This window comes from Cryptomeria japonica, chromosome 4 (genome assembly GCF_030272615.1).
Source record: "Cryptomeria japonica chromosome 4, Sugi_1.0, whole genome shotgun sequence".
Classification (NCBI taxonomy): Eukaryota; Viridiplantae; Streptophyta; class Pinopsida; order Cupressales; family Cupressaceae; genus Cryptomeria; species Cryptomeria japonica.
Window position 1 is genome coordinate 49039877 of NC_081408.1, and position 27459 is coordinate 49067335.

At 35.4% G+C, this 27459-nt stretch overlaps 1 protein-coding gene across 2 annotated transcripts in view; it reads left to right on the top strand.

The window, feature by feature from the left end:
- The first annotated feature begins 4570 nt into the window (after positions 1-4570).
- LOC131056809 (microtubule-associated protein 70-1) overlaps positions 4571-27459 on the top strand; it is a 29290-nt gene continuing 6401 nt past the window's right edge. Inside the window, exons 1-12 of one of the 2 annotated variants that reach the window (XM_057991083.2) lie at positions 4571-5511; positions 5645-5854; positions 5967-6393; positions 8356-8441; positions 8552-8617; positions 8773-8943; positions 9055-9225; positions 9403-9558; positions 9691-9837; positions 9948-10019; positions 10118-10675; positions 10822-11012. In XM_057991083.2, the coding sequence (XP_057847066.1) occupies positions 6135-6393; positions 8356-8441; positions 8552-8617; positions 8773-8943; positions 9055-9225; positions 9403-9558; positions 9691-9837; positions 9948-10019; positions 10118-10675; positions 10822-11012 (1877 nt within the window). In that variant the 5' untranslated portion in view covers positions 4571-5511; positions 5645-5854; positions 5967-6134. The remainder of the gene's footprint in view (positions 5512-5644; positions 5855-5966; positions 6394-8355; positions 8442-8551; positions 8618-8772; positions 8944-9054; positions 9226-9402; positions 9559-9690; positions 9838-9947; positions 10020-10117; positions 10676-10821; positions 11013-27459) is intronic. The other variant, XM_057991084.2, reaches the window with a different exon arrangement.

Consider the following 27459-nt stretch of genomic DNA (forward strand, 5'->3'; position numbering starts at 1 on the left):
ACACATTTGGACACTATTAAATTAGGTGAGCTAATAGACATAAAGGTATGGAAGAGTTTATTTAAATAGTTAAATACTTTATTTTCTCGCTTCTTCAAAGTCTTAGTCTTACCTAGTGTGCATAAATGTGTAAAGAGATTGTTTGAAGCATTTAATCTTTTGTTGAGTTTTGGTTTAATAATTTTGTTACCTATGAGTCAACTAGAAGTAGTTATTTAAGAACCCTATTGAAATGATACGGTATAGAAAGATGCCAAATAAATTTAGAAAAGTTTGTTATGTAAGACAAAAGAAGTAATATCAAGGAACACTTTCTCGTTATGTTGAGGACAAGTAAAAAACAAAGGGCATGCCAAAGATTCTTATATATTATTTGGTTCAATAGTCAAAAGTGAGTTTGGAGAGTAGAAATAGGATAATTCTTTACCACTTTTTGGCATGAATGACGTTTAATTTTTTTATTGGTTATTTGAAAATTGGACCAAATGAATCTTAAGTAGATTAAGGTGTTACAAGCTAGGGTTGTCATTGCACCAAAAGATTGACCTGCCAATGCCTGATGCAACCACTAGACTTGTAGAATCCATAGGAGGCTGTTAAAACATGTCACGAATCCCTGTGAGGGACACTGGCCCACTGCCAACAATCCCCCTCCCAATGTCACTCATCGCGGCCTGCGTGATTCAAACCTGTGACCAAGCTCTGATACCACTTGTTACAAGCTAGGGTTGTCGTTGCACCCAAAGATCGACCTATCAATGCCCGATACAACCACTCGACTTATAGAATCACAGAAGGTTGTTAAACCATGTCGCAAATCCCCGCGAGGGATGCTTCCCCATTGCCAACATAAGGCATGTCACACACCTCTAAATACCTTTGAAAATTTATCTTGTACACATAATAATGATAACATTAATGACATTATATATTTTTATTGGAATAAATATAATTAAATATATTAAATAAAACTTGAATGCATAGATACTATGATTGTTAAAGGTAAAAACTGCAACAAATGAAAACCCAAAAAATAGTCTTTAATTGTGATGTTTACAATAGACCATAACCAAACAAACACAACTACTAACTACAAGGCATCATAATTGTGTGAAGAAATCCGTTCCTTCAACACTTTCATAGAGAAGGCAAGACAATATTTCATTAAAGATAGCCTTAGATGGTTATAAATAAGACTTTTGCATGAAGATAAGATTATTACCAATACTTACACTAGAAGGAGGTGTAATGGTTACACCGATAAACGAATATAGTTAAGTTGATATGATTCAATTAGTACGTTAGAAGATATCATATTTTTATTTACCAAATTTTGTATAGAAGTAATATTTAAAATATGGTGTATTGGCATTTCATTTCTTGACACATTAGTACATGATTGTCAAGTGTCCTCCCATATACCATGAAGGTGTGAATGTACTAGGTTAGATTATTTTAAATAAAGCATAAATTATGAAGATGGCGATGAAAATAATATTGTATAAGGATACCTACAAAAGTTTGCATTCAAATTTTTGTAGAAATTATTACAGTGCTTCACTTCTTACAATATTGGCATGACAATGTTGCATATAAAAAGTTGGACCATTTTGGCCTCTATATGTGTGAAAGTAGAAGACAAGTGTGCAAAGTTTTTTTTGAAGGCCACGAATCACCATCCTCTAATATTACATGTTGAATTGTAAAAACAAAAAAAAATCCATGTAATATAGTTAAAATAATCTTTTAAACTAATTTATTTTATTCATGCTCTTTTTAGCAATGCAAATATAATTAGACTAAAATCTCTAGATAAAATGGTTGAATATGTCCTAAAAAATTAACATGATTTCATAAGCAATTTAGGTATTGATTTGAATGAACACTCTTTCTATTCAAATCAATCAATGTAATAGATGAATATAGTTAGTTTAGTTTATTGGGAGTTTGAACAATAGGTTAGGGAAGATCAACACATATATAGGTGAAGGATAACACTTAGAATTTAGAATGTTGAGGCTAAAAAATTAATGGCAACCAAACACATAGCGAGGCCCAAAAATGAGCATTTAAATGAGAGGAGCAAGTAGCTTGACATACTTGTTCGTATCCAACATAATTCAAAGCTAGTGTGAATGTTTCAATATTCAGGGGGATATTAAAGGCCTACATATTCTCAAGCAAGGCATGATGCAAAAACAAAAGAAAACATATATATTATTGTATGGTACGACATACATGTACTAACAAAAAAGAATAAAATAAATAAAAAAGAATGAAACTATTCCACAACCTAAGTTTGAAAATCAATATTATACCAAAATCTCAGTAACTCAACAAATGGGTTATCCACTTGCCAATTTTTAGTCATTTTCGAAATAAAAGATCACATTATTCATAAATGTAGATCTTAATCAAATTATATTTAGGATCTCCCATGACAACAAAATGTTCCAGAAGTTTCTAGAAAAATGAATTTAGTCCAGGAGAATAATTCTACAAACCTAATTCCTAAATCTTTGTGAAACAATGTAATTTTGGTATTGTTAGACTTATGCTTTGACCATTTAATCAACATTAGCATATCCAAATGGCTTGGGATCCTCACTAGAATGCATAGGTCTAAGTTGTAACTGTCTTTTCAATCCAACATCTACAATTTCTCTCTAATTTCACTAGGCTCTAGATATTGAAGGTGGGTCTTGATATTATAAGTAGCTCAATTCCTTTATGACTCGATCAAATGCCAACCTTGGAATGACTATGGATGGGGGGAAGTCTATATGAGGAGCTTGTTCTTCCTTCACTCAGTAATGTACCATTACTAAAAAAAATAGGCATCTACAAGAGCTTCCTCAAGGGTTAAATATTCCAAAATAATTAACTAACTTCAACAGAAATTCTTCAAGTGAAAGTGTTTTGATTAATTTTGGTCAATTGAAATTAAGGAATTAAAGCTTCGAGGCAACTACCATGCTAACAACCTTGAATTTTGTTCCATGCAAGCCATAATTAAGCATATAGGCCTTGAATTGAAAGTCAATAGCTATGAATCCAAGATGAATAACACAAATATTCAAAATAACATCAAAAGTAATCCTTTAAGCATAATAATATTATTTGAAACCTTTACATTTTACATATAGCCTAAAAGCAAGAGCAGTTACAAATTTGAACCCCCTAAAAGCCCAAAAATAATAAGGCTACTAGACTTCAAAGCTTTACACAAAAATTAAAAACATCTTCAAACCATAAGAGGCTGTCAATTTGTTCATAAATGTTCAATAAGTTGTTCTAAAGCTAAAATTACAAAAATGAATTGTAAATTGTGTTTCCACATACACGTTGATCAAATCCATCCACATTTTTTGTAAGAGCTTGTATTTTATAGCCCTGACAAAATTGTGGAAGCTAACAAAAAAATTAAACAAACATGCTACAATCAAATCAAATGTTTCAAGTATGACAAATCATATCAAATCAAATTACTATCAAATATTTCAATACATTCAATATTCTATTATAGATATTATCAAGTACAACCAAAATATTTTTATTAAAGACATTTTTTTTGACATTGTTTTTAACTAGCATGAAACAACATATTCATCCATTACAAAAATACCATTGACAACATAAAACAAATTTTCATACCTTTCTTTTTTGTATTGGATCGATGCATAAAGATAGGATCAGAATGGAAGGCAATAGAAAGACTACTAAGAAAATGACAAGAAACAATTGTCAAAACATCACAGCAAGACATCAAAAAACAAAACTTTTACACGAGTGCTTCTTCAATTGTTTCAACATGTGTTGCTTTTTTTTGATGATGGTGGATTAATGGGTCCTTTTTCAGGTGCTTCACTCAGTCAACTTAAATATATGGATCCATAGGTGGTTGGTTCTTCTCTTTTTTGCGATTGGTACAAAGTTGATCGGGACTAGTGCAACAGTATGTGGTGCTTCTTTGACTCAGAACCCTAAATCCATCCCTGGCTATGCTTGCATTTGCTTCTTCCTTTGCCTATGATGCTTCAATGGTTTCTACTTCCACAAGCCCACTTATTTACATTCTTTAATAATTACTATGATCCATATCTTATGAAACAAATTTTCAAACTATTTTTACAATAATAATTCTTTTTATAAATACAAAACTATCAAAACACATTTAGAATCTAAACTCTATGACAAGAGACAATTTTTAACAATATGAAACAAAATTTATAGACAAAACCCCACAAAAACAACCCATCATCTAACTCCTAAAGTAATGAAAAGGAGGTCCCCTTAGATACACAAAATTTACTAAATCCAATCAAATCCAAGCTTTGAGGAGTTTGGCCTAGAGTCTTTGTTATGGAAGCCCGTACGAAGTCCAAACACAGAGTAAACATCAATTTTTAACATCTCACCCACCGCCAGAAAAAAGACTAGTGGAGACTCGTCTTCTTAAAACCCCCCAAAAAAAAACAACAAAAATACACGACCTTAATTTTGTTTTCCTGCAAAATAAAAAAACGAGCATAGGATACCATGCGGTAAAATAAAACGCAATTTGATACGTTGCTCGAATCCGGCGAAATTAAACGTTTTTCAAATCATGATTCAATTAGTCCAAGGTAAGTAGTAAAACCAGGTCGGCCGGTAGAAAGAAAAGCTCAGCCGGCCCAACTTACCAAGCACGCGTCTCTGACATAAGCCTTTGGACCCTCACCGTTATACGTTAAATAAAATTTAAGTAAGCTTAACAGTATTGATAATTCGACATATGTAGCGATGGATGCAGACAGAGGACAGAAGGAAGCAAACAAAGTTGTAAGACTTAACAAGATCTGCTAAAATCAGGTATGCGTGCTTCTTGTTTTCGGAAATCTAGCCGTCAAATCTTGTGTAAACGAGGTTAATTTTGAGGAAATGTGAGTCGTACAATGCTGGATGTATATGTAGTACGAGAAAATGGCGGGCATGAGCTTGGCCGAAAATGGCGGTTCTGAGGTGTAGTGATATTTGAAATGTGTTTTGTAAGGGTGGAGGAAATGGGAGTGTTGAAGGGTTTGATGTTGAAAATGGGAGATTTTTGAACTTGAAGTGTGAAAAGTAGTGGTTTTGGGAATGCGCTGTGAGGAGTTGTGAGTTTTATGTTTTTGAAGGAGGAAGCGGCTTCTTCGAGGGTTTCTAGGGTGGAGCCAGGTGGATTTATGATGTTTTGAGCTTTATTCGAGATGGAGGTTGTTTTATGATGATTTGCATAGGCGATTGAGGGTTTGGACGGTGAAGATTAATGCAGCTGAGTCTTTTGCGTAGAGAAGTTCGAAGGACGAGAACTGTGGATTTTGAGGTTGAGCTGTGAGAAGCTGCGCTTGGGAGACAAAAAGGCAGTCGTTAGGGTTTGAACAAGGGTTTGAGCAGTGAAATTTATGATTTTGAGGTTGTTTTACGGAGAAAAAAGGATTCAGCTGACAATGCAGGCGATTTTGTGAGAAATGTGGATTTTGAGCCTTAGCTGTGAGTTATTGTGCTTTTCAGTTCTTGTGACGGAGTGAAAGTGTGATAGCCAGAGTTTCAACATTGGAAAATGAACAGATTTGGACATTTTGAGCTCTTTTGTGTCTGAAATTGTTTTTGTCGATCTTTGCAGAGGCGCGTGAGGATTTGAAAGGTGAAAAGTCGAGATTCAGAGCTCATTCGACAGAGAAAAGTGGCATCATTGAGAGTTTTCACGAAATTTCATTTGTGAAAACTGGTGATTCTTTCGCAGTGTGAATGTCTTGATCTTCTTGGCTGTGGCAGCTCCTTTGCAGTGGACAATTTTGTTGGTGTTATGCAGAGCTGACTTGACTCACACCTGGTATTTTTGATTTTCTAAAAATTATTCAGAGTAAATGAAATTCAACTGTTGAATGCTGAGAACAGGAAATTTACATCTGTTTTCATGCTTAAGTTTACTTCTGATTGCACAGGAATTGATGAGCAGGAGCTAGAGCAGCCTTAGGGTATCTGTTGCTCGTTAGTTCAGTGGAGTTTCAGTGATATTACAATAATTGCAGGGAAATAGTCGGGGTTTGATGAGATATAAGTTCGAGGGGACAATTCTGTGATTGAGGGGTTGGGATCTTGGAATAAGCTTAATGGCTGACTTCCACAGCTACACTGGGGAAGAGGATTTATGGGGGACTGCGAATGGGAATATTGATCAATGGGGAGTGGAACATGATTCCGTGGGATCTTTGCTTACACCTTCAGCCTCATTTAAAGGTGAAGGAAAAGGTAGTAAGAAGAAAAATTTGATGAGGTCCCCCAATATGGAAGGGGAGGACATCATTCATCTCTTACATGGGTCTGATCCAGTGAAGGTTGAACTTAATCGACTTGAGAATGAAGTGCGGGGTAAGTTTCTGTGCTTCTCTGTGCTAATGCAAAAAATCGTCGATTTTGTTTACATTTCTTTTCAGATATTATACAGTCCTGCCGTTTTGACAAAAAATTGTGGCATCAATTTCTTAATTTTTTCCATTTTGTGAAATGAAGTGTTGTGTTTTTGGATTGTATGTTTTGATTCCTGAAAGCAATGTGGCCCTTTTCGCCGTTTTCCCTTGCTATACTACTATCAGTATGAAACATGTTCTGCATAAATAATATGAAGATTAAGTTTATTCTGATTTGTAGAAAGATCATGAAATTGTAAATTGATGTGCAATTATTTAAAAATTTGACACTTCGTCTGCTCTAATATTGTTCAGTGTGTCTCCTTTATTTTAAGTATTTTCATGGATTGTGTCTGTAGGATCTGTTTTTCCTTTTGTCATAGAGGCAAAATATTTTCCCTTGACAAAAGGACTTCTTTTGACATGTGCATATGCTTTCACAACCACAAGCTTGACCTTGCAGTTTTGACTTATTTGCCGAGAAAGCTACAAATTACTTCCTTTGCTTGTAATAATTCAAATATTTTGTTTCTTGCTGGCTTTTTATGAGACAATGTAGTTGTTTTATGATATCAAGTTTGATTGTCCTAACCTGACATTATATACGAGGCTTATGGTGTATATAAAATGTAATATAAAATGTTTGCTTTTCTCTGATTCAAGGGCGTTGATTTGCATAGTGCCTGTCTTTATTCCAGCTATTACCATTCTATTTGGTAGGCACAGTTTATGTCAAATATTTGCCTAAATGTTTCCAAAATGTATAAGTTTTTTTTATTGTTCATGGCAAAGTAGCCTCTTATACAGAACAGCCTTACATTTTACATTATCTTGTGATGAAAAAATTCTAAATCTCAATATTTTACTGTTGAATATGCTTTGCTTACTGATAAGTTTGAAGTTTGAACACTTATCTACTATAAGAAGAATTAAATTTTTCCTCATTTGGTAATTTTTCTGTTCTGGTAACTACTGTCCATTTAAAATTGTGAAATGACTTCTTTCTTTTGTATGTGGCCTTTTAAATGATGTTCTTATTGGCTATCGGTAGTTTCACATATGACTAAGGTGAGACAATGTTTTTAGTCTTCTAAAATGCAAAATTATTACCATGGAAGTTTAGACATGTTCCTTTTTGACCAAATTTATTTTATTTTTAACGTATACAAAATTTTTAAAGATTGTCTTTTTGATGTATTCTTATGAATATACCTGATTCCACTGTTAAAGTCCTATCATTGCTTGTTATTTCTTTACCAATGAAATCAAATAATACTTGTTTGATTCATGAATGTGCCATTGTGTTTTGTAGGTATTCACATAGTGTCATATAAAAATTTAATGGAATTTGTAAAATGTATTAGATGAGTTTCCTTTCCCATGAATCGCAAAGCTTAGGATGTATTATTAAGATACATCCAAAGAGCAAAAATACTGTTGTTAAGAAATAATTTTCTCTTAAGCTGCAAAGGCATTCTTCCTTTTAAACTTTTTTCTTTCATTTATTTGAATTGAGCTGGAAAAGGTGTTTTGAGGAGTTTTAACTTTTAACAGATGATACTGTAGTCTTCACTCAGTTGTTTTGTTTTTGTTAAAATGGCATATGTTGCAATACACTATTTAGAGTAGATGCAATGCATAGAAGACACTTAGGGGACAGAAGATGTGATTGGGCCTTTTTTCTTAAGCACCTGTGATATCAAACAAAGGGTCACATAGAAGTATTTCATAGACATTTCTACTTGCCTGTCCTACCTTCCCACCTTTAGAAACAATATGCTTTTCACAAAGATCTGTATATTGATGATTGTGCTTTGTCCTAAGGTTGTTAAAGATATCAGTGGTGTGTTTTATTTCTTTATTATGTTCTTTGTGTTTTCTGGTTTGCATATGCTTACAGACTTCTGCTTACATGCCTTTTTAGATAAGGATCGTGAATTGGGGGAAGCTCAAGCTGAAATCAAGGCTTTAAAATTGACAGAGCGAATGAAAGAAAAGGCAGTTGAAGAGGTAATTTTAGGGTTCAATTATCATGTAGCTAGTAGAAAGACATTTGAACATTTCTTAAGTGTGGCAGAGTCCTTCCAACATAATAATCTTTCAACATTATTGTTTCCCAGCTCACCGAGGAGCTAAGAAAATTGGATGAGAAGCTTAAGGTGTGCGAGGCATCGCTTGAAAACAAGGTATTCTAATTTTCATTATAATCATTTTAAGGTCCATAGATTTAGATTTATTTTTATTGTTTATGAGTCTTTCCTTGAACGTATAAATTTTATTGAATCCTTACCATGTTTAAAAGGGTCATGAATGAATGATATCGGACATTCAAATTTTACAGAACCTTGAAATCAAGAAAATCAATGATGAGAAGAAAGCAGCATTAGCAGCTCAATTTGCAGCCGAAGCAACACTTCGAAGAGTTCATGCTGCTCAAAAGGATGAAGATATGCCACCTATTGAAGAAATTCTTGCTCCTCTTGAAGCAGAATTGAAACTTGCACGGCAAGAGGTAAATGATTAGATTGTAAAATTTTTCTGGATATAGGTTTTTTCTTTGTAATTAGTTCTATGTGTGTAACTTTGGTCTTCTAGTGTTTCTGATGTTCAATCTTTTTGGCAGATTGCAAAGTTGCAAGATGACAACAGGGCTTTGGATCGACTTACGAAGTCTAAAGAAGCAGCATTGCTTGAAGCAGAGAGAACTGTGCAGTTTGCTTTGGCAAAGGCATCAATGGTTGATGATTTGCAAAATAGGAATCAAGAATTGATGAAACAGATTGAAATTTGTCAGGTGGCCATTTACTTACAATTTGATCAGCTTGGAATTTTATTTACTTTAAAGAGCAATATACTGGGATTGTGCTTTCAGTGTGTTTTTCATTTGACTAGAAATATCTGATGTTTGCATTGTGAAGCTTTCTTATGAGTTATAACCTTTTTTTGACATCTGAGGTCAATCATTTGATAGGAAGAAAACAAAATATTGGACAAAATGCATCGCCAAAAGGTTGCAGAAGTTGAGAAGCTAGGTCAAACAGTTCGTGAATTAGAGGAGGCTGTACTTTCAGGGGGTGCTGTTGCAAATGCTGTGCGTTATTATCAGCGACAAGTGCATGAATTGATGGTATTCAACTATGCTCTATGGTTCATAGTACATACATCATACTTTTAATAATCAAACAATATACAGTGTCAAATTATATTTTCATTTTTTTTTAGATTCACATTCAAACAAATAGATGGTGTTATTTTTTAGGAAAGCAAGAAAACTCTAGAACGAGAATTAGCCCGTGCCAAGACAGCAGCAAATAGAGTGGCGTGTGTTGTGGCAAATGAATGGAAGGATGGAAATGACAAAGTCATGCCTGTGAAACAGTGGCTTGAAGAGCGGCGCTTCCTACAGGTATACCAAGTAGCATTGTCCCATAAAAGTTCAAGTAGTCTTCTATTTGAGCTAAGTTTTAAAAAGATCAATATTTTTTGATAGATAGATTTTTGGATGTTTATTTCCAGGGTGAAATGCAGCAGCTTCGTGATAAATTAGCTGTTGCAGAACGGACTTCAAAAAGTGAAGCACAACTCAAAGTAGGAAAACTTTTAATTTGTGTGTAATTATTATTTTTATTTTTCCTTTGCTTATTATAGTGATTATTGCTTTACAACTTTACATGCTGGTATTGCAGGAGAAGTTTCAATTACGATTGAAGGTTGTTGAAGAGGGACTAAGGGGATCATCAAATGTGGTTACTCGACCATGCTCCTCTGAGGGACGAAGCAGCAGTAATGGTCGTTCTCGTCGGCAATCAATAGGTGGTGCAGAGATAGCATCAAAGCTTATGTCAAATGGTTTGGGCTCAAGGAGAACATCACTTTCTCAAACCAGGCCTTCAATATCTAGCAATGCGACTACAGTTTTAAAGAATGCAAAAGGAGCATCCAGGTCATTTGATGGTGGTAGATCATTTGATGGGGGTCGTTCGTTGGATCGAAACAAATCATTTACAAATGGATTTAGTGAGAACCACTCAAATAAGAAAAGCAATGGTGTACCTAGAAGTCCCGAATCTCATGATTCTGGTAAAGAGAATTCAGATAACAAGGTGTCTGAATTTACAGAAGTTGGTGCAGATGATTCTGTTTCAGGTGTGTTGTATGACATGCTACAAAAAGAGGTGATGGCTTTGAGAAAAGCTGGCCATGAAAAGGATCAAAGTCTAAAAGACAAGGATGATGCAATAGAGGTACATTTGCTCATTCTAATTGGTTACAACTTAACTTGGCTGGCATTTGCAACTTGTTTTGACACTGTTTTAACTTATTTGCATCTTGATTGACATGGTGGATGTTGCATGTTGCACTTCTGATTTAAGCTCTAAGTGCATTTCAGATGCTGGCAAAAAAAGTGGATACCTTGACAAAAGCAATGGAAGTTGAAGCAAAGAAAATGCGTCGAGAAGTAGCTGCCATGGAGAAAGAAGTAGCTTCAATGAGGGTGGACAAAGAACATGATCAAAGAGCAAGACGTCTAAGCAATACCAAAGGATCCATGAGTAGTGCTCATCTACTTTCTTCTGGACGGTACTGAATCTGTCATTCATCTGATTATTGCACTATATTTTGTTAGTAAATAATTTACAATTTTTATATTCTTATCTAGAAACACACTGGTTTTGCAAGTAGACCTTTACTAACATGAAGAATATGATGTTTATAAAATACTTAATGAGCTGCTTGATAATCAATGAAAGCTATATGTATGTTGCACAAATAAGTTGTCTTTCCTGTAACCTTCTTATTTTTAGCACCCTGTCATTCTTGAGCCTCTGGGAAGTACATGGCTTTTCCCTGCAATTTGAAATGCAAATTTTATTATTCTTGAGTGTATTGGAAGTTGTTGCCTTATATCTGTTATTTTAATTCTATGTTGCTAGAACTCAGGGTGTTGTCATTGGTTTCTGCATTTGGGTATCAACTTGCCCCAGAGCTCACAATATTTTATTTTTTTTAAATGCCAGTGTATAACTAAATGGTTAGTTTGGAAAGCATTACAACACTTTTTAATGGAGATGAATCTTATTATTTTCACTGAAGAGAGCTATGTGAAATAATACAACAGCATAAAGTTGATGTGTGGATATGGTTTATTATATAAATCTCTGGTGCAATTATCGAGGAAAACTGAGAGAACTTTCCTGAGGAAAACATTGTCATTTATAATTGTGTTCTAAATTATTTGGATGACCGAATACTGCTAAATGTCAAAGGAATAGACACAAACATGTTTATGGATTTGGCAATTTGTTGGCTACAAGAGCACTTCTAAAATTAAGCTTAGGCTGTAAAGATTGCAAACTTATTCCTTTCTTGTTAATTTTTGAAGGATCACATTTCATCTACATTTATAGCAAGGTGTTTATAATGTTTTAAGTAATTGTCAGTGTTCAATTCGTAGTTTCATCTGTGTAATGCTTAATAAAAATTGTATAGAATGTTCATACACAAACATCCACACGTCCCCACACACCCACACAAGCATGCTTGCACGACTAATTGCATATAGAGAGATATTTGGGAGATCAAATTTTACTTGTTGGCTTTATTGAAAACTATTAGTGGCATGTTATAGATTTCATAAGTTTGAGATACTCGAGAAGGTTTCATTGTGTTGTGCACCCCAACTGAATGAAATGATAATATCTCTGATGAGAATGTTTCCTCTTTCTAGACAAGTAACTATAGCAACAAATAAGTTGGCAATAATAGAATTGTTCCTGTTGGTTCATTCCCTTAGTGCTCTCTGTCATATATGTCTTATTAAAAAGCATCAATCAATCAGCTTGCTGCATCCTTAATTAATATGTGCTTCTCCAAGTTTTGAGGACAGGGGGACACAGGGACACAGTTTTGGAGGTGTAAAAAGTAAATTAAAAGCAGCTGAAATTTTTGAAACTATATATGATGTGCTGAACTTGGTCAGTTGTCTCCCTTTGCTTTCTAGGGTTTTTTAGCATTTCAATTTTTGTCCTTCAAAAATCCCCTTTTAAATATTTTTATGCATAAAATGGAGAAGGCTACTCAGTCTCGAAAAAGGGGACATCTCTTCATCCGCTCCCAAAATTTTGTTATGTTCCAATATGTGGTGGATGTCACCCCAACTCCTGGGGACATGTCCCTGTTGAACGCTGCAGTTAGTGTAAAGTTACATTTATGATTTATAAATAGGAGGATGGCAACCTAGGAAAACTAAAGAAGAGGACTGTTTGCAATAGAATTGAAAAAGAGACAACCATAAACAATAGCTCAATCAAGCTCACATTGTGCTCCTTCTGTTAGAATTGCTCAGGGATAGACAACAGAATTGTGGATTCTTGATGTTGTTTGGAAGCCACTAAACTTCTAAGCTGTTATATGTTAGATTTTATCCTCTATTAACATAGGTTGATATGAAAGTTAGTTCAACAGTGTAATGTCCCCACTTTGAAATATAATAATAATAAATAATAATAAAATTAAAATACAAAAGAAAAAAAATGAAAATGAAATTAAAACTTAAAAGAATATAATTAAATATAATTAGAATTTGATTAAAGTTAATGAATGGTCAAAAGGCATGAAATGAAAGGGAAAAGAGAATTGATTTGGAGGGGGTGTAATTTTGTAATCAAAAGTGCAGATCTGATCGTGAAAGGTTGTGTCCCTTTCAAAGGCCGAAATAATGAACAGTTGCACTTGTAATGTCCCCACTTTGAAATACAATTTAATGGTAAATGATAATAGTAAAATAAAAATAAAAATATAAAAGTATATAATTAAATTTTAATTAAGTTAATGAATGGTCAAAGACATGAAATGAAAAGTTGTGACTCCCTCAAACATGAGATATTAAAGGGAGAAGGGAACCTCATTTGAGGGGGATAATTTGGGAATCAGAAGTGCAGATCTAATTTAAAAGTGCAGATCTGATCGTGAAAGGTTGTGTCCCTTTCAAAAAGGCAGAAATAATTAAGAGTTGCACTCTTTCAAAGGGTGCTGATGGTGAAAGGGCGTGCCTCTTGCCAAAGGTCATATATGGTGAAGAGGTGTGACCCCTCCCTCACATTGAGAGATATAAAGGAAAGGAATCCAAGGATCCAAGGAGATCACCATCGATCAGATCAAATCAGAACTGTTATTAAGTTACAGGCAGTAACATCTTTGTTCTTGGTTGGGGATGTGCTTAATATGTATGCTTAATATATGAAGCTTGATAATGTTCTTATGCAGAATTCAGTAGTAATATTAATATAGACTGCAATATGTATGACATTCATACTTAATCCAAATACATGAATCAGTTGGAAAGAAATAGACTGCACTCAGAATTACATCAACATCACAGGTGGATCAAACTTAAAGATACCTTCAGAAAGCCACATCAAAATTGACTGATTGCTTATAACAGAATTTGGGTATGCTTACGAGTGAATTCCTTATGCAGATAGAAAACATATACAAATAGATTAATATGCAGATATATACAGAAGTTCGATCTACACTCTGATCTAAATGAAAAAATAATCAAAAGGGAGAATATTTTAGCATAACAGAAAACAATAAAGGGACCGGCAAACTGTTTTCCCTTTAAGAAGATAAAGGAACCATCTCTCTAACCCTCCCTTATCAATTGAGAATAGTAATCTAAGGCAAGATTTAGGGAAATCCCAAAAGGGGACATTACAGCACTCTTTCAAAGGGTGCTAATGGTGAAAGGGTGCGTCTCTTGCCAAAGGCATGCATGATGAAGAGGTGTGACCTCTCCCTCACATGGAGAGATATAAAGGAAAGGAATCGAAAGCATCCTATGACATCACCACTGATCAGATCAGATCAGGACTGTTATTAAGTTACAGGCAGTAACATCCTTGTTCTTGGTGGTATGCATTGGGATATGCTTGATATGTATGCTTAATATATGAAGCCTGATAATGTTCTCATGCATTATTTAATAGTAATATTAATATAGACTGCAATATGTATGACAGTCATAATTTCATACACATTCATAGCGCATAAAAGACTATTATATTATGGTCTAGACTTAAATCATTCATTATTGCCTTTGAGAGGACAGCTTGGTGTGTAGGGAGAGGTGGAGTAAATCCTCACAAGATGGGTAAGCCCAAGATGGGTTATGGTTGGAGTCCTAAAACCTTGAGGCAGCCTACTTGTAGACTGGTTTCCAAGCAACCTATGACAGTAAATCCCCGTCCTCTATGAGGGTTAGGAAAGATTATTGATTGTATTATGAACAATTACTTCTTCTTTAGTTTCAATAATTTGATTGAAGCCATGATAAGTGATGATGATGTATGTTTAACTATAGGAAATAGGCTTACTCTTAGTAGGGGACACATTTCAAACAGTGAACAAGAAAGTCATATTTTAATTATTACAATCAAGCTAGTATTGAAGTTAGTCTCTTCAATGTTTAGTGGAGTTTTAGGGACAGTGGATGGTGGGCTGTTGGGGATGGGTCGACTATTGACCCAGATTTGGGGATGTTGGCTGGTGGCACACTTGTATAGTAAAACTACAATGAGGGTTTGGGGCCAGAGCCTCAGGTAGTACATTTGCTGTTGCTATTGTGGGCAGTATTGGGGGGTGGAGCCCTTGCCCCCAAGTCCAAATTAAGGCCCCCTAGACCACACAGACCTTCATGACACTATTTTTCACAATATATCAGTATGTTTTTTCCAACACAAATTCCTAACTCCATTTTTCATGATTTTATCATTTGAAACGTCATTGATCATCATGTTTTCTTTGAATAAGAACATTATTGGTTGGAGTGAAATTATTATCTATTTATTAGGTAATAAATCAATGTTAGGGACTGTACAAGAGTTGAAAGGGGAGTTTACTGAAAGGTGTTGTAAATTATTATTAATTTTTTTTTTAAAAAGATATAAATTCTGAATCAAGCAAAGGTTGATATTTGTAATGCATTGTGTTTAATAGCAATTTTTTTGTGCGATGGGTAGATAGAAGATGCATCATGAGGCTCTTGTGAATGCTCGTTTGAATAAATGCAACTTGTGTAACTTGTCTAGTAAATTAAGGAGTTTAGATTAATAAAATTTCCCTTACACAAAAGCAATTATGTTGAGTTGTTAATCTTGAATTACCTTGCTTTAGTTTTGATGCCTTTTCTCTTAACATATCATGTTCCTTTTGAAAGGTTGTCTTGGTAGGTTTGAAGGTGAACTATGCGTTATGGAGTCTGTTGCAAAGTTTACTTTAAAAAAAAAGAAGTTTAGTTAGAAACTTTCACGCTGAAACAAACAAGTTTCGAGGTAATTACATTGAATTATTTACAAATGAACAAGAGTTCATATAGCAATTACAAGAGACGATGTTTCCTTGACAAAACAATTGTTCGTTGGAACCAAAATTAGAAATAATCTAATGAAACTAATTAAAATATACAATATTAACCATTAATTAAGATAAGCTAATATTATTCTAATACCCTCCCTTAATGGTCAATCTGTCAACTACACCAAGTTGCCCCCTAAATTTCACAAACTTGTCCGGGCTTAGAGACTTGGTGAGGATGTTTGCAGTTTGATCCTTAGTTGGAACATATTGCAACTGAATTGATCCGTCTTCAACAAGTTGTTTGATGAAATGACAATGAAGCTCAACATGCTTGGTTCTTTCATGGAAGATTGGATTTTTGGCCAGTTTGAGCACCTTTTGATTGTCATAGTAGAGGGGTGAAGGACTTGCATGAGACATTTGCATGTCCAAAAGCATCCTTCGAAGCCAAACTGCTTCACAAGTTGCTTTAACAGTTCCTTGTTACTTTGCTTCGTTTGAGGAAAGAGTTACTGCCTGTTGCTTCTTGCTAGTCCATGTGATTGCACCTGTTTCCAAACTGAAGACATACCCTGATGTAGACTTTCTATCATCAACAAACCCTGCCCAATCCAAGTCTGTGGAACCAATGAGTCTAGGATCGTTGCTTTTGCCATACAAAATGCCAAAGTTAGAAGTGCCCTTCACATATCTCAACACACGCTTCATTGCAACCCAATGTTAAGAGGTAGGGGATGTTATGAAGCGAGAGAGGTAACTCACATCATAACTCAAGTTAGGTCTATTGGCGGTGAGACAGATGAGACTGCCCACTAGTTGCCTGAACAAGAACTCATCCACCACGGGTGAATCTGATTTTGTTGACAACTTTAGTCCTTTCTCCGTAGGTGTAGAGGTAGGTTTACAATCTTGCATCCGAAACTTATCAAGCAGGCTCTTGGCATACTTCGACTGAGAGATAAAGATACTGCCATCAGTCTACCAAACCTCAACAACCTGATAGGAATACATGTCTTAGTTGTCATTGATGTCAAACCCGATGATCCAAATTGTTCCGGATATGATGCATAACAGTGGAAGATAGGTATGTATGATGCAAAACAATGGAAGATAGGTATCTATGATACAAATTACAGATTCCAGTTGTTGTTGATGTATTACAAACATGTTTATTGCTCCGGAAATATGTATTGTTAGTATGAGGATACATTTATCTTGATATGAGAGATTTGGTGTTGGTTGTGGCAATTGGTTTGTGCTCCAGTCTGACAGTATGTAGTTGACTTATTTCTGAGGTGCAGTCCTCCGCATTTGTATGCTTATTGTCATCATTTGCGATTTTGTATTCGTAGTTTTGTTTTGGTGCTTCGGATGTTTTGCTCTGGAAATGTATTCGATTATGTTGTGTTAAGAAGCTCTATGTGCTCCGGTTTCCTTCGGTTTCTTGATTCTGATGATAATTGCTTGATGGTTCGTTCATGTCTTTAACCTTGTAATGCTGAGTTCGATCATGTTCTTTGTGCTCCAGTAGCGTGTTATTGTGGAAATTCAAGGATATGCTCTTTTTGAGTTAGGTCGACCTTGAAAGATTATGTTGTTATTTTGTTCCAGTCTTGTGATTTGATCGTTGAAATATCATTTGGGAAAATGTTATTGAGGCCGACTTGATGTATATTCCTATTGACACACACACACACACACATATGTGATCACATTATGCTTGAGGTATGAGATGGATGAATTGTGATGAAGTGAAGAGTAAGGTGGTAAGTGATAAAGTGAGGAAGTTGATGCTGAAGGACAGATCTAGTGCGGCAGTATTTTGGAGCAAGTAGATAGCAAAGTAATTTGTAGAGTTTCTTAACTAGATCTACTGCAAACAATTGTTGTGTTGTCTGAGCTTAACAAGAACTGATCCCATTCATATGTAGATGCAATTTTCTTAGTTCATTTCTTTATTTTCTTGGTAGTGAGCCCTCCGACAGTGAGCCGTTGTAATTTGGGCAGTGAGCCCTCCGACAGTGAGCCGTTGTAATTTGGGCAGTGAGCCTCTTTTGTAATCATATATAACTAGTTATATTATCTTGAGAGTTAACGCTCTCCATGGTTTTTCCCATTTGGGTTTTCCACGTATAAAAATTTGGTCTCTCTTATGGTTGTGTATGTTGTGCATTTCACTTCTATTGCATACTTCATTTCATGCTAAGGATATCTAAGATCAAAATGAGTTTCAAATTATCAGAGTGTTTTATTTTGGGAATATTGATTCACCCCCCCTCTAAAGATTCCGGTTTGTTCAACACACCCAAACAGTGATGTAGAAGTCCCAAGTCTGTCATGTCAAAGGACTGGCACAAACTCTGTTTGATCAACTCAATCAAAAGTGTTGAATTACTAGTGATAATCAGATCATCAACATAGATGACAAGCAAAAGAATATCATCACGAGTAGTTTTGACATATAGATTGGAATCAGGACTCCTTTGAAAGCCTTGATCATTGAGGTACTTATCGATTTTTATGTACCAAGCCCGAGGAGCCTGTTTTAGGCCAAAGTGTGTTTTCACTAGTTTGCATACCTGGTGTTCTTTTCGGAAAACCTTGAATCCTAGAGGCTATGTCATGCAGACCTCTTCCTACAACTCACCATTGAGGAATGCACTCTTGACATCCATTTGATGGACTTTCCAACCAAATTGGGTTGACAAGGCAAGGACGAGCCGAATTGTACTCATTTTGGTTGTAGGAGCAAAAGTCTCCTCATAGTCAGTGCCTTCATTCTATCTGAACCCCCAAGAAACTAACCGTGCCTTGTACTTATCAAGGGTTCCTTAGCCTTATACTTAACTTTATACACCCATTTGCAGCTAATGGGCTTCTTCCCCGATGGAAGATTAGAGAGAACCCAAGTGTTGTTCTTCAAAAGGCTATGATGTTCAACTTCCATAGCCTGTTCCCACTCAGGTATACCTTTAGTCTTTGCATATGTTTGAGGTTCATAAATGCTATGAATGTTAGAGCACAATTAACTTTATGCTGTTGTTTGCCCTTGTTTTTAGACTATCTACCCTCAATGAGCTCATCATCATGAAGATCACCAATAGTCTTGGCCCACCACTTAGGTCAGAGAGTAGAAGTACCAACATCTAAAACAGGTGGGTCAACATCACCAAGAATGTCAATAACAAAGTAATCAAGATGCTGCTCAAGATTCTCTTGAGAAAAGTTGGGTGGTGCAACCGCATGTCTGGGAGACCCTTCAGGAGAAGCGACAGGTGTAGAGCTTGGAACAATTGTATCCCTCGCCATCTGTGGACCTAATGGAAGACAAACACCCAAATCGCTAGCCTTTAGAGGCACACCCAAATCGATAGCTTTTAGGGTCTGATCCTCAAGGCTTAAAATAGGAGAAGAGAGTTGTAAAGGCCCTTGTTCTTCATCAAAAACAACATGGTGATTGAATATGAGACGATTCGTGTCTACATCAATTAGCTGGTAAGCTTTTTGATTATCATTGTACTCAATGAACATGAGTTTCTGACTCTTAGAATCTAGCTTTGTGCGCTTGGCATCTGGGATCCAAACATATGCAAAAGAGCCAAATACTTTCATATGACTAATTTTGGGCTTCCTACTAGACCAGGGTTCCTCTGAAGTCTTCTTCTTAATGACCTTTGTGGGAGACTAGTTCAAAAGATAGACAACAATGTAAACTGCTTTTGCCCAATACTTCTTTGGAACATTCCAATGCTCCATCATAGAACAAGCCATCTTAGTTATTGTGTGGTTTCTTTGCTCAACAACATTGTTTTCAGAGGGGTGTAGGGTGTAGTAAGCTAACGCTTAATGCCATGTTTTGTACAGAAGTTGGAGAAAGCAGAAGAACAAAATTCCCCTTCATTATCTGACATAAGAGTGATTATTTGTTGACCAAACTCTTTTTCTACTAAGGCCTTAAACTAGTGAAACATGTTAGACACTTTTGATTTTTGTTGACGAAAATACATCCACATTTTGCAACTAAAATCATCAACAAATAACAGAAAATACTTGCACCCAATAATTGAAGGAGTGTTCATCGAACCACAAATGTCAGCATGAACCAATTGCAATACCTTATAAGGTCGCCAAGAATCACCATTCGTGAATGGAGTTCGATGCTGCTTTCCAACCTGACAAGCTCTGCGAGCTCCTTGATTCTGAGTCTAAATCTTGGGTAGACCAACAATCGGATCCTCCTGAACTAGTTGAGAGAGATAGTGAATGTTTAAATGGCCATACTGCTAATGATAGAGATTGCTGATCAAAGAAATTTTCATTGCCATGGTGTGCTCTTGAGAATCACTAGTGTCAACAAGTCTATAAAGACCATGATCCTTAATACCCATAGCAACTGTAATGCAAGTTTCCCTATCAATAATGCTGCATTTGTGCAAATTGAATACCACATCAAGCCGAGGAGAGTGTCTCATAATCTGACTAACAGAGAGAAGGTTAAGTTCCATGAATGTAACACAGTATACATTGAGGAAAATTAAATTCCTCCCACTAGACTGAATCTGCACGTTGCCCTTTCCGACAACGGTATTTTGTTCCTCTCCAAAAATCAGAATTTTGGTGAAAGGTTGATATTTTGTGAACCAGTCACGTCTATTAGTGAAGTGTCGCGAAGCATTTGAATCAATATACTAGGGAAAAGACTTCACATGATTTGCAAGTCTTTTAGCCATGAAGGTGTAAAAGGCAGATTCCTTCTGCTCAGTGTGCTCGACAACATTTGCTTTTGATTGAGACCCTCTCTGCTTCTTCTGTTCAGAAGCCAAGTGTGATCGATAATCTTTCTTCACGTGACCATATTTGTGGCAATAGTTGCATTGAATGTTCTTCTTCTTCGAGCCTTCTGATGACGGAGTAGAGTTTTGTCGAGAAGATTGAGATTTACCTTTATCCTTGTGAAAGGATTTGGTTGCAAAGGCTTGTTTTGTGGAGGACGAATTGGCACCACTACCAAACTGTTGTTTCCAATGATCCCGTTGCAGAAGTTTGTTGTACAACTTTGGAAACTTCACGTCAACATTAGTCGAGGTAATGTTGAGCGTTTCAATAAAATGCTCATAAGACTTTGGTAGACTTTTCAGAGTGATGGCTACCATGTCTTCTTCCTCCGTCTTCCATCTAATCACCTCCAGCTGATCACGAATGTCCTTAATCTTTGTTAGATGCTCCTATAAGGACATTCTCTCATCCATCATGATGGAGAATAGCTGGTTCTTCAGAAAGAACACACGACTCTTGTCTGATGTTTCATGGAGATCCTTCAGATGAGACCAGATCTTTGTAGTTGTCTTGCCTGACGACACTTGAGGCAGTTGATCATCAGTAACAACGAGTTTAATCAGCATCATTGCTTCTCGATTGCGGTCATCAAATTTGTCTAGGTCCTATCCAAGTGTTGTAGGATGAGTCTCCATACCTAGAACGAGTGCATCAAGGCAGCGATATTCAAAGATGATCATCATTTGTGGCTTCCAGGTGTTGTAATTTTTTCTGTTGAACCTTTGACTTCCTTCCAACACTATGTTTGTCAAAGACGCCATCTTGCATGCTTTTCGAGGCATGAAAAACGAGGCGAACAAGAGGCAAAACAATTGATAAAAATTGAGTGCACAAAATCCGAGACATGGATCCCAATGCACAAAAAGATGAGGTAGAAAACATCTGACACAAATTCCAATTTTATGAAAACCCAGAAAATTTTAATGAAGACCCATAAATCTTCTGGAAGAACCTAGAAAGAATTGATGCACAAAATTGAAAACGGCTGAATATAACAAAGGGTTTTTACAAAAGCGTAGCCACAAAAATAACCCACAATTTTCAGAATAAATCCAGATCGTAAAAAACCATGTAACAGCGAAATCCGTCGATGAAGACAGATTGCCACGATTTTGCAGCAAAAATTTGTGGTTTGGGACATAGAAAACACTTGCATCAAATCTCAGGCAAGGAAACACCAGAACTCGTGATATGAAATTGAGAACACAGAGAGCCCGAAAAATATCGATGCGGGTTGGAAAAAAACCTTCCCGCTAAAAACAAATAAGCAGAGAGTTTGCCCTGCCAGAAAATTGTGACTTTGGTGGATTTGCAAAGACGCAGGCACAAAAAAATCTGCCAACAAAATAAAGCCACTATGTGGGAAAGAGCAAAGGTGATGTGGTCGTCACAGATCGCACGAAAAAATGCAGACGCATAGTCGGAGACAGAGGTTGCAGCAAGTCACGACAAGGAGAGAAGGCACAGGCCCGACCCAAAAATTTTCGCCAACAAAACCCTTGAATTTGCAAACATGAGTTTTTAAAAAAAAATCTTCACTAAAAATTTTTGAAGAGAGATTTTAGAATTATAAATTTTTCAAGAAAATTTCTCCCGCTCTGATACCATGAAACAGATAAGTTTCCAGGTAATTGCATTGAATAATTTACAAATGCACAAGAGTTCATATAGCAATTACAAGAGACGATGTTTCCTTAACGAAACCATCGTTCACTGGAACCAGAATTAGAAATAATCTGATGAAACTAAAATTACATTAAAATATACAATATTGACCATTAATTAAGACAAACTAATGTTATTCTAATACACATGTTAGTGTACAACAATATGAACAACCATTGTAAATTCAAGGATATTTAATAGATAAATCTAGTTAGAGAGCAAATTTACTTGGATTTTTATGAAAGAAAAGCCGTCAATAATCATTAATATTGGATGAAATGATATAACTTATTCTTCTTGTTGTAGGGATTATTATCAGCTAGGAATAATACATAAGAAGTCTAGCTAGAGAGCAAATATTTTTGTATGTGTATGAAAGAAAAGCCATCAATAATCATTAATATTGGATGGAATGATGATAGCTTATTCTTCCTGTTGTAGGGATCATTATCAGCCAGAAACACAAAAATGCATCCTGAGTAACAGGTTGAGAATGCCTTAAATATATAGAGCTTGAGCTAATAGGTGGAGATTCTTAGCATCTAGAAGAAAGCACATTTTTCTTGTGAAAGTTGCTTAACCATGAAACTTAAAGTGCATCCTGTATTATAGGATAACGGTGCCTTAAATATACAGAGCTTCAGCTAACATCTCTAGGCTAGGGCTTGGATCTGTTCAATTGGTAGTTTTTAAATTTTTTTACTGCAGTTGCAGACTTTTCTAAGTAGTTTTTCATGGCAGGTTTTTTTATTGTTAGTAATTTTTGTTGAAGGCTTGAAGGTGAACTGTGTGATATGGAGTCTGTTTTAAAGTATAATCAAAAGAGCTTACTTTTGGTAAGAAACTTTCACATGGTAGTCTACAACAAGATGAATGCTAATCTAAGCCATAGGGTTTGTTGAATTTCATTTTTTAAAGTTTGAAATTCAGTAAACATTTAAAAAATCATAAAAATTGTTGAAATTTGCCTTAAAGTTTGTATGGAAAAATGCAAACAAGGCAATCGAGGGTTGAGTAGTGAGCAAAGAATTTTGTTTGCTAGGTCATGATTCATTTCTTTCACGGTGGACAGCTTACACATTTTTTTGAGTGAGAGTGGAGCATCGGAGGCAAGCATGACGATGTTGACTTAAGACTACATTTTCCAGGCATTGACTTGCAAAAAAATGTGTGACTCCAGCCGAGCATTGATTTGCAAAAAATTTTGTGCCTCTTGCCGAAACTTCTAGGTAGGCTACACACAAAAATCTGATTTTTATGGGGTTTTTTAGCTTTTCTTTCTTTTATAAAATGTTAAATATGCATTTTAAATTTTAATAATGGACATTTATAAATATTAAATACTATTTTATTTACATTAAATTCTTTATTATTAAAAAAAAAATTAATATTTAGTATGTTTACATTTAGTGCTATTTTAAATATTGTTTTATTTTTTAATTTATTTTAAATATTGTTTTATTTTTTAATTTATTTTAAATATTAAAATTTACTATTTTAAAGTGTTAAATTTAGGTTTGAAATTATTAATATATAAAATTTAACACACTGAAATTAAAATACTTAAATTAAATTAAACAAATATATTGTTTAATTTAAAAATTAAACAAATTTATTGTTTAATTTAAAAATTTAAATAGTTAAATTAAATTTTTATACTTATTAATAATTTATTATTTAATTTTAATATAGTGTGATGGAGGAAATGCAACTTTCTCGAATGGAAAACTATGTTCCTTTGAGACACAATTTCACTCCATACATTCATATATCTCTAACTAGTTAAAATGCTTAAATGAAAAAAGACTAATGATATCAAGTTTCCACAATCTATAATGAATTAATGTAGTTGTTTCTGGATTAGCTTGTGTTTAGAATTTTTGCATCAAATTATAGATGCAGGACTATTGAAAATATCTAAATATAGATTAATAAAATAAGGTTCTTGAATATAGAAATGAAAGATATAAAGGACAGAGTCTTTGGTCTAAATATGAGTGTCTTGGCCAAGGACGACATTGTGGCGCACAGATGTCCGCGCACAACGTTGTATTGTCGTAAGGTTTGTGAACAAAAAGATGCACATAGAACGGGAAAACCCAATTCTGTACTTCGATTAACTTGAAAAACCCAAAAAATGAGAAATACAATAAAGGTAAAAGAATGAAACAAATAAGAAGATTTAGGTGGTAAAATGACAAAAATAAAATAGATAACCACAAGCAAACCTCCGTGTAGTTTAATATCTCTGATAAAACCTGCACACACAAAGAATATGAAAAATGTTTGGGGCTGTTTGGGGACTTGCCTCAGTCAATTCCTTGCTTTGGTGTTTCCACCTCCACAACCACTAGATATATAGATAGATCAAAGAGAAATAGACACAAATGGTAAATTGATTTAATAATCAAGGGATATGATAAGTCCCAAGATGCTCAAAGACACAAGACAAATAAATTTTACTAGAAGGGCTTGACGAAGCCAAGAGAGTTGCAAAGACTACTGTAGCAAGTTCTAGAGTGTTGTGCATGAACAAGAGAGCAAGAGAGAGTTGTGAGAGCCAAGAGAAAACCAGACAACATCCAAGAGAGATTATGTGGAGTCAAAAGATAGATTTAAAAGTGAGAAGAGGAGGGAAAGAAAGGGTTGTCACTGACCTAGATAGGTGACAGATAGGTGACAAGTGGTGAAATGCTCAAAAACAACCTATGTGCAAACGCCCATGCTAGGTGCTAGTGTCCAGACAAATTGCACTTAAAATTGGAAGGGGACATTAAAATCACATGGTTAATGCAAAAGTGATGCAAAAAGGTAGTTGCTGAAAAGAGACTTTGAGCAATCCAAGAAGGGAAAAGGTGAAATTGCTAAGGGAATCAACACTAAATGGATGGAAAAGTGTAGGTGAAATTGCAAGGGCATGCAATTCCCGTCACTACACATAATATTTTTTTTAAAAAATAATCTTAATTTATAATGCCTTCAATATACAGAGGTTTAGCTTACATCTCTAGGCCAAGACTTGTATTTGTTCAACTACTCAAAATAAGGATTCAGTCAAGTATTGCATGGTACTAGTAGTTTCTTATGGTTTAACTACAATGTTGTAGGGAGATGCTATCTTTGACTCCCTAGTACCAGAGATGGGTTGTATTGGTTACTAGTTGTTACGACACCAACTTACATTTAGTCGGTAATGCAAAAGTGCTGCGCATTTGCAGAAGTTGGAGCGATTGAGTAGAGTAGTGAAGTAGCATTTGCATTGTGCAACATGTAGTGAACGAGCCAACAATTTGATGGAGTAGAGAAGAACAAGAAATGAGGCAGGGCATGCTCATGTTAAACAATTTCTTTTCTTATTTCCATTTTTAAATTTATTTTTTCATTCTATGTTGAACATGAACATTAAACACTTGAAAACACACATTAGGTGTATTTATTTTAAATTTAATTTATTAGCTTTGTATTATTAGTTTTTCTGTTTTTTTCGATCTATAAACTGTGGGGTAAGGCCCACTATCATAAAGAATACATGAAGCTGTAAGCCTAAGCAAGGAGCAAAGAAAGGAGAAAATAAAATAAAAACAGCTAATAGAAGAAAGACCTAAACAAAATTAAAGAGAGGAGAAAGAGGAACTTGAGTCCACATAAAGAGTTTGAAAACTAGCAAGAATCCAATAAAGACTTAGCCAAAGGCAAAAACAAACTAAGCTCTTCTGCTATTGTGCCAAAGGAGGGCATCCATAGTTCACTGGGAGCCCACATCCACTGCTTCCCTACCTTCAATACAGGTTTTTTCTGCATTTGACTTATCCCCTTTCTTCTTAGAAGAGCCACAATCTGGGTTGGATTTGTTGCTCACCGTTTGAGCAATCAAACATTTCCTTGGAGGAGCCATCACTATATCATTCTTGAAAAAAATGGGAGGGACATCATCAAGACGATCCATGAACAAAAAAGTGCCTTTATTATTTGATGTCACTCTCAACCTCAAGAATAATAGTGTCAGTGGCTAAGATATCTTTCACAGGGTGCTCAGGGGGAAGAATGGGATTCGAAGACTCCACAAGTTCAGGACTAGGATCTCCTTGAGAATCCAAGAATTTACCATGGTTGTGCCAAATAAAGTCAGCATTTGGATTCCCATGCTTCTTGACCCATTTCTTAAGATTGATTTTCTTGGATCCCAACATCCTTTGAGAAGTGCATGACTCAATTTTGTGACCCATTTTATTGCAGCAAAAGCACCTAAAAGGCAGGCCTTCAAAATTTAAGAATTGACTTGAAGTACCAAAGGAAGAATGAATCCAAACAGAGTAAGGGAGAGGTTTAGAAATATCCACCAAAGCACAATCCTTGATAAACTTGCTTGGTGGAACCATCTCAACAATATCTTGTTTAACAAAAATACTGACTTGGTTAATGAAATTCTTGATAAGCTCAGGACCACACATTATCAAAGGAGGATTGTAGAGTTTGATCTAGATAGTGATTTTTTGCGATTGGAGCAAAAGAAGGATCAAAGAAAGGGGTCTAGGGTGTAACAAAGGGTACCTGATTGACCGAAGAACCAAAGACCATTTTGAACCACATAATTTCGATTTGAAGAACTGAAATGAAGCAGATAAAAACCAAAATCTAGAGGTTCAATGGCAGGGAGTGACAAATTGTTCCATGTTGACTTTGCCCTCTCCAAAACCTGATTATAGGTCAATAATTTCCTCAAAAGACTAATGACCAATGAACGGCTCCCCACATCTGTAGAAGTTGCTTCAACAAAGTGATTTATGGAAATCCACGGGCTCGTCTATGAAAGCCACCTCCACATCCCCAATCGAAATGGACCTAGGAGGGGAAGGAGAAATAAAGATGGGTCAGGAACAGGCATATCAATAGAAAAAGCCAAAGGTTAAGATGGTGACAAACTTGGAAGACGGCTAGGGTTTGCTTGCTTGATTTGCTCCAAACTAAAATTACTGTAGACATGATACATATTTGATCTATTCTTGCATGCCTTAAAAGCTAACGAATCCTAGAGGGGTAGAGTTGTCACAACCGAATTAGGAGAGGGAGAAGAGGTTGGACAGCTTGCCACAGTTTGAGCAATCAAGGCCAGCCCAAGAGGGTCGAAGAGGCCAAAAGCTGTCTATTTGCCGAGCAGATTAGATGG